At 32.3% G+C, this 7,631-nt stretch overlaps 1 protein-coding gene across 2 annotated transcripts; it reads right to left on the bottom strand.

The window, feature by feature from the left end:
• Positions 1-333: 333 nt before the first annotated feature.
• Positions 334-3,576, bottom strand: LOC111304496 (polygalacturonase-like). 2 transcript variants are annotated; one of them, XM_022901058.2, is made up of 9 exons: positions 2,902-3,576; positions 2,598-2,729; positions 2,259-2,426; positions 2,138-2,158; positions 1,798-2,005; positions 1,597-1,678; positions 1,353-1,461; positions 706-822; positions 334-616 (listed from the first exon to the last, which is right to left on the bottom strand). In XM_022901058.2, the coding sequence occupies exons 1-9, from the start codon at positions 3,232-3,234 to the stop codon at positions 395-397; spliced, it is 1,392 nt and encodes a 463-aa protein (XP_022756793.2). In that variant the 5' UTR covers positions 3,235-3,576; the 3' UTR covers positions 334-394. The 2 variants fall into 2 exon arrangements, with proteins under 2 accessions (XP_022756793.2, XP_089606391.1); XM_089750265.1 differs by having other exon boundaries at positions 2,598-2,758; positions 2,902-3,034.
• Positions 3,577-7,631: the final 4,055 nt, after the last annotated feature.

The raw sequence follows: 7,631 nt of genomic DNA, 5'->3' as shown, positions 1-7,631 counted from the left end.
ATTAACCTTAGACAACCAAATTCATATATTACGGTTATACATATGTTATTTTTTATTTTTATATATAATTAATTCATTACAAGCTTATAATAAATGTATATATGAGAACATTATTGGATAACATATTTTTAAATTGTAAAGTTATAACCCTAATTCGAAAAAGTTAAGCTCGTAAAAGAAAAATGTTGCAACAAAAAACTCATAATTGATTTTTATTTAACTTGCAGAGAAAAGACAACTTCAAAGGCGTAAAAAAAAGTAGACATTAACTAAATTAAGCATGTATAACATCAAATTAAAATACTTAGATAGTGTTAATGTACAGAAGTCACAAGTCAGAACCAAGCATTTAAAAGATTAATTAATTAATTAATTAAAGAACAAGGGAATTTGATCAAGATGAGCAAGGTGGAGAAACATTCCCTCGATAAGATAATTTAACATTAGCACATGAAGCTTCCGCAATATCTTCTTCTTGAGGTCTTAAAGCTACATCTTGCAGGAAAATCCCTCGACAAGGAAAGCTCTGGCTGCAATCGAATTTCACCGCCACGTTAGAGGCACTTGTTCCTCTGATGTTTTGATAAAGCACATCGCTCACTTGCACCGCTGACACCTGAACAATTTTTGTAAACTTTGTTAATATTATTGCCTTTGACGCATGCTACCTGATTTCTATATTTGAAGGTGAAAGGAGCTTTTTACCTGTTTGGAGCATGGTTTTTGTTGGTCACAATAGTTTTGATCAATAATTATGGGATTGCTGACGTTGTGCATCACAATATTTTGGAATTTGATGTTTTTGGCATACCCCGATCCTCCCTAACAATATTATAAATTAATTAGACCAAAGGAACATATTGTAATCTGAAATTTGAAACTATATATAAATATGTATATGTATATTGATTAATAAATAAATTATTTTCATCTAATCTGTATATAAAATTTTTTACCAGGATCGAAAGCAAAGCATTGTTTATTTGGAAACCTTTACAATTTCGTTGGCACTGGGCAATTCTCAATCACAAGTCAACAAGTAAATTGTTAATTCTAAGTCTTCTGTGAAGTTAGAGGAAGAAAGAAGAGGTCGTTGGCTTGTTGTAATCATTATCACCAAAAAGCAATTTTCGTCGCCTACTTCCTACTTCACAAATTTAGCAGTTTAACCTCTTTCCTTTTGTTGTTGAGGTTTCTACAGCCAAGGATTAATTGTGATATCTGTTGGTAATTCATTGCAAGTACTGCGGCTCAATTGGGGCTACTTTTTTTTTTTTTTTTTGTCTTTTCTGGATAAAATTAGAGCAATTTAAGAATTTGTCTTCACAAGAAAATTAAAAGAAAGCTGTTACCTGCCAAGTCTTTATTCTAACTCCGTTGGTGGTTCCTGAAAGTGTTGCTCTATTCACTATTACGTTGGAGACATGAGCTGCAGAATTTCTAGCTCCTAAGCTCCCAATGCTGCAAACAGTAACAAATCGCTATAAAATCCCATTACCAAATCTACTCCATCAATTACCATGTACCTCAATGCAGAAACAGCAAAGTTGAAATCAGTTAGGTAAATGTTTGGTTTAGTAGCGTTGAATTCTAGACCTGATTCCGTGGCCTGGTCCACAAGTTATACCCGTGGCTCGAACATTTTTGGAGCCGCTCACGATAGAGATACAATCATCACCTTCAATTGCATAAGATGAATTCATCAGCACTGAAATTGTTATATTTAGATGTCCCTAATCGATATTAAGTACTGTTTTATTAATTTGGTAAACTAAGTAACTTGATTGACTGAATTACCTGTCCTGATGACACAGTTCTTAATGTTAATATTCTGGGTTTCAGTGACATGAATTCCATCAGTGTTGGGGCTGTTTCCAGGTGCGATCACGAAAAGATTAAAGGCTTTTACATTGACACATTTTTGAAATATAAGATGCATTTGTTGTGCATTTTTTATCCGCAGTCCTGCTACTCTAAGGTTACTGCATTTATAGAAGGTTACAGCCTGCAAAAAGCAATTTTGTTTAATATATAGTAATTATTAGGGGGGAGAAAAACAAGCTAATAAATGATACATACAAATTAAGAATAAACAATCATCTCCAAGTATAAAATATGAGAAAGGATGTTAACTTACTGTTGGCGCTTCCTTGCAAGGCTGCAAAATGATGGAACAGACAAACATAAGAAGCATTAGCTGTTTATTGATAGAAATGACAAATATCAATTTCAAATATAGTTTGATACAAATGACATACAAGGGCTTTGTTGATTTTGCAGGACTTTTGCCACCATGTTCTGCCATTACCGTTGATGATGCCTCCACCTTCTACTTTTAAATTTTGAACATTTTCAAAGTAAAGCCATCTTCTTCCATCTTTTTTGTAATCTGAGTGATTGACAGTGGCTTTAATTGTTCCGTAGATCTATCATGTTAAAAAGAATAGGAAAATGTTAAACGAAGTACTACTCTGTTATTCAATTAATTATAATGTGATTAAACAGTTCATTTTATGCCTGCATTGTGTGCATAAGAGACTGTTTATATACGAGTAATTGAGGCAAGCATGCATGCATCCATGCATGCCAAAACTCACCTTCATTACAAGAGCAGATTTGCAAGGTCCTGAGAAATCAATTGGCTTAAGATGATAAATCTTGTTCTTAGGGACCACCAGAATAGCTCCTTGAGAAGAAGAACAAGCATACTTCCACGCTGTCTTAAATGCCTAAACAGATATGTCAACCAATAAATACTCTTTCCCGCATGCAATATTGGTGATCAAAGGGAAAAAAGAGTGCACACACCCACACAAACAAAAACAAAAGAAAATCAGAAAAAGGGTGGGATGAAAAACAAAGTTGAAGTGAAGCCTCAATCCTTTCTTATTAACAGGGTACCTGAGAATCGTCTCTTCCATTAGCTTTAGCTCCAAAATCATCTACATTCACTATCTTTGGAGCCACCGGAGCACGTGCTCTATCAAGCCTCGACCAAATTTCATTGTTATAGTTGAACAGGTTTGCAGGGTTGGGATTGTGGTAGTTTCGTTGGTTAGAAACGCCAAAGGTGCGCGAATATGGATGATAGGTTGTTGGGCGGCGATAAGCATGGGCTTGACGAAAATCAATGTGAAATGGGTCCTCTGATGATCTGTAACTGCCAAAACAGGAGGGAAAAGGCAAAGAGATTAATGTAATGAGAAGTGGGAGAGAATGGGTTTTTAGGAACATTGTGATCTTCACTTTTGGAAGAGACACAGAAGACAATCTTGGATTGATATGCAAAGGTTGCTGGAATAAATGGAGCTATGCACATATATTTATAGTAAAGCCTGGGATTTGCTGTTCGACAGTGATATCTATGTTCAAACATAGAGATAGAGATGTGTTTGTGGAGAAGCAATGGCAATTTAGGTCTCAGAGAATGCTGATGAGTCATGAAGTCAGAGAAGGTATGGATTAAGAGATTCAAGAAATTGAGACGAAAGTGTTGCTTGGCTGCCTCTAGCTACCCTATTTCTTTATTCAATTTCTTCAACTAATGAAGAAATTAACTCGGAGCTAACTTACTTTGTGCTTGTTTACCAACACATACATGCCTTCTACTGGTTTCAGCTCATACGTAGGCAGCTGAATATTGGATTCATTTGGTTAAGATGCATGCATGCATGCCATACACATGCCTCATAATCTAAACACAATTATGTTAGTAATTAAATGTGTTTTTGCTATAATGTTTCTATTCCCTGCCATCCTTTCCTCTCAATAAAGAAAAATAAAAAGAAAACTACTCGTCTGTTGCCTTTAATTTATGTGAAATTTATGCTCTGTTTATAGCAATTAATTAAATTTATGAAAACTAATTTCTGAAATTCCTTAGGTAAAATAAATGAAATTTTCTATTAAAAACAATTTAACAAAAATTTATTTTGAATATCAAAACCTATTAATAAAGTTTAATAAGAAGGTAAATAACATGTTACAAAATATTAAAAATACAACTTATAGCCAAAATTTGATAAGTTTTATTAAATGATAAAAAGTTATCAAAATTTTTAATAAAAATATCTTTACAAAAATGTTTCAAAATTTATACACTTAATTTATATATTGAACTTTTAATAAAAAAAATTTAGAAATTTCCTTGAATATCTTTATAAAAAATTTAAGATGATGCATGCATGCGCTACTCTGGATGAGCATATCTTTGGGATGTGTTTGGTATAGTTATTCCCCTTTTTCAAGCTTCGGTTATGGAGTTTTGGTATTAGTCCACCTATTCTTTGTCAGAAAAGCACCTGGTAATTTATAATTTGACCATCTCCGGCCGACGAGCGGTTATTGGAAAGTCCTCAGTTTTGACTGGTAGCTCCTAGTTTAATTTGAACAAATTATAACAGATTTTTGAAACATCTTTATATGTCAAACACGCATTTTCTCATAATCATTGTTAAATTGAAGATCTAATCCCACTTTCTAAGCCCACTATAGGTTTTACTTTACTCATGTTTTACGAGTTATTAGAAACAATATTGGTTTCACATAGAGAATGCAGAGTTTAGACTCTCCAAATCCAATCAAGTCAACCCAACAACGTGCCATTTTTTATGTAATCAATTAATTACTTCTCGTGAAAGAAAATATTAATTATGCGATGATTAAGACATTATAATTTGGTTCATAAATCTATAGATGTATTGCTCACAATTAATACTTAATAGTGACAAATTAAAAGGCACAGTTTTCTTGTAGTAGTTATTATGTAAATCTTGCCAAAAGGAGGCTGTCAATTCGATGAATATCTCTCCCTCAATTGTTAAAATGGACATCTAAAATATTGTCCCATAAACTCAATCACATGGTTCTAAAAACAAACTCTGACAAAGTTGATTTCAGATGGATCATCAATGACATATGACCATGCATGTATGTCATTTTATCATATATATCAAACTTCAAAGGGAAAGGGGGGCCGTGTGTTTGGTTGGGTGAGTTGGACAAGTTAAGCAGCTTATTGGTGATTTAGCCTAATAAGGGAAATTGGGATTTGCGTGTGCTTTGGGGGGGTGAAAGAGAATTAAGAAAAGATATAAGAGCGAGCTTCACCCTATATGATTGCGTGGTGTGCTGGAAAGCAGAGGGATGGACATGGAGTATTTTACGTTTGGTTTGGTGTGTCAACCGTCAAGTGGTCAAGTCTTTGGGTGACTTAGGGTTTTTTGGCACTCCAAGGTTTTTATTACTTGATAATCAAAGGCAAGACTTCCACAACACCCTCTTTCCATATGTACATATATGGCGTATATGCAGTTACAAATGTGTTTTTATATAGTGTATAAGTTGATTATTTTGGGAGATGAGATCTCCAAAATTTCTTGGGAAAAAAACAGTTAGGTTTCTTTGAAAAAGGATTTTTCTTTTGGAAGAATGTTGAGCACAACACAAATATACGTGGGTTAAATATCAATTAAGTAGCTTTGAAAGTTGATCACAAGTTTAAAGTCAAAGCATGAGATATACCAAACATTGACTACCCCTAATAGGTAGATAGAATTCAAAGCCAATTACATTAATGGGATTGGCATCCAAACTGCCAACCTCTCTTAATGCATATATCATAAAAATAAATAATAAAGAGAATTTGGTAATTGGTTGTAGATGAGGTTTAGGCAAAAAGACACAGGCGGCAATGGTGGATTAAAAATGAGATAAAAATAAAACGAGAAAGTAAATTATGTTTCAATTATATATATGCATTGTGTGATAAATAATCAAAGAGGTGAGGGTGACAATGACCCTAGTGGGGGAGAAACCAAATTAAAAATAGTGTCCTTAGAGATACGTGGTTCGACCCTTCATCAAACACTATCTTAAAGGCTATGGCTACCCAAATGATCATCTTGTTTCATATATGGAAGTTAACAATATTGATTACGCCAAAGAACACATGGTGGTTATGGCGCTATAACTAGATTGCAAGATTCTATTAATTAGCTCTAGCTGCCTAATTACTAATTAGTTTTTGGCTCTTCTTGTTTTATATATACTAAAGAGTGTTGCTTTTTATTTTTTTATTTTTTATTTTAGTCATTCAAATTAATCAATAAATTAATTTATCGTTAAAATTTATCCCAATTTTAGAAATGGGGCTTTGATGTTAAAAAATTTTGGTTAAAAAGCGATTCAAATATCTCCATTCACGATGAAAAATGACTAATTCTTATGCATGAAAAGGATCATGATCTATATTGTAAACAATTCATGAAAGAAGATAAACTATCACAATGGGATTTGCATATGCATTGTGGTGGTGACTGTTGTGTATAGGAGGGATGGAGGATTAATTGTTGTAGGATGGCTTTGGTTCCACTAACTTGGATTTTTTGTCTGTGTGTCAGCCTCGAGGTTGTGGCTTTCGTTTTTTAACAGAATAATCACAGCAAGCAATTTAAAAAGGAAAATTCCGAAGTTCACTCGCAGTCTTTAATTACTAGTAAACTAAAATCAAAAGATGAGTGGCGACTTACATGGACCCAAATATAGGGAACATACAGTGTAGGTAGAAGATTGGAGAGTTTGGGCCACATATGAGTTAGTAGACCCAAAGCTTTCCGTGGACCTCATCTCCTACCCTCATTCCTACTTGTGTCATGTCATGTTGGCCTCAAATATATAATTTTTTTTGGTCCTTCGTATAGTAGCTAGGTTATTTCACTATTTATCTGTTCCAAAATAAATTTTAAAATAGTTCTAACAATAATATTTATAGGTTTGAATTTAATAGTCAATTAACCTTATCCCTTTCATTGTGAGGTAGCGGAATCAACGTTTAACATATGACTTCTTATTTTAGGAGTTTGGCTTTTTATAAGACCAAATAAATTATGAAAGAAATTCATTGTTTTATTTTATATATAAGTAAGGATCTATTTATGTTAAATGTTTATTTGATATATAAAGATCTATTTATGTTAATGTAAATTTTATGCGTTTTTTAAATTTTGAATTAAAATAATTTAAGCTAAAAATATTATTTTAATATAATTAATCGTAAATTTAATTTTGATCTGATAAAACATTGTAGAAAAGTTAATCCCTCTAGACTATTAATCTCCTGTAATGTAATTGTCTAGGCATAATATGATGTGGCACTTCAGATACCAACAAACTACAAGGCAGGCGACGTGACAGACAAGGCCACTGATATAGACTGTTATACATAATCATTTTCACCACTTTCTGCTTTTCGCTTTAGCCACTTGTTGGAATAAGCTTCACTAAAAAATTTTAAATGAGATATCTTATCACTTATATATTAAAAATTTAAAAACTTAATAACTTATTATGTTTTTAAATTGAAATGATGTCTAATATATACGAGTTTTTTTTTTACGTGTTCTTATAATTTTGTGTTAAATCTTTCAATTATTAATATTGAAGTCAAATTTTCAGATTCGAATTCTAATGGAACTGCTGAAAAAAATTATTCACAAATTAAAAGTTGGTCAAATTTATTAGCTTCATATTTTCAAATATCAATATGAAAAAATTTAACTTGAATTTAAATATATAATAATATATAAAAATAAAATATTTAAGTAGACGATATATTAAATTAATCAAGCTTG

This window comes from Durio zibethinus, chromosome 21, assembly GCF_047325235.1.
Source record: "Durio zibethinus cultivar Kanyao isolate XHJ-2024 chromosome 21, ASM4732523v1, whole genome shotgun sequence".
Lineage (NCBI taxonomy): Eukaryota > Viridiplantae > Streptophyta > Magnoliopsida > Malvales > Malvaceae > Durio > Durio zibethinus.
Note: the sequence above shows the minus strand (reverse complement) of the source record. Positions and strands in the feature narration are given on the sequence as shown.

Bases quoted from the DNA above. Each gene is read 5' to 3' on its own strand.
- LOC111304496 (XM_022901058.2), bottom strand. From the start codon at position 3,234: ATGTTCCTAAAAACCCATTCTCTCCCACTTCTCATTACATTAATCTCT. The intron at 2,159-2,258 runs GTATGTCATTTG...ATCATTTTGCAG, and splicing joins GCAAAATCAACAAAGCCCTT to CCTTGCAAGGAAGCGCCAAC. The intron at 1,679-1,797 runs GTAATTCAGTCA...ATGCAATTGAAG, and splicing joins GAACTGTGTCATCAGGACAG to GTGATGATTGTATCTCTATC.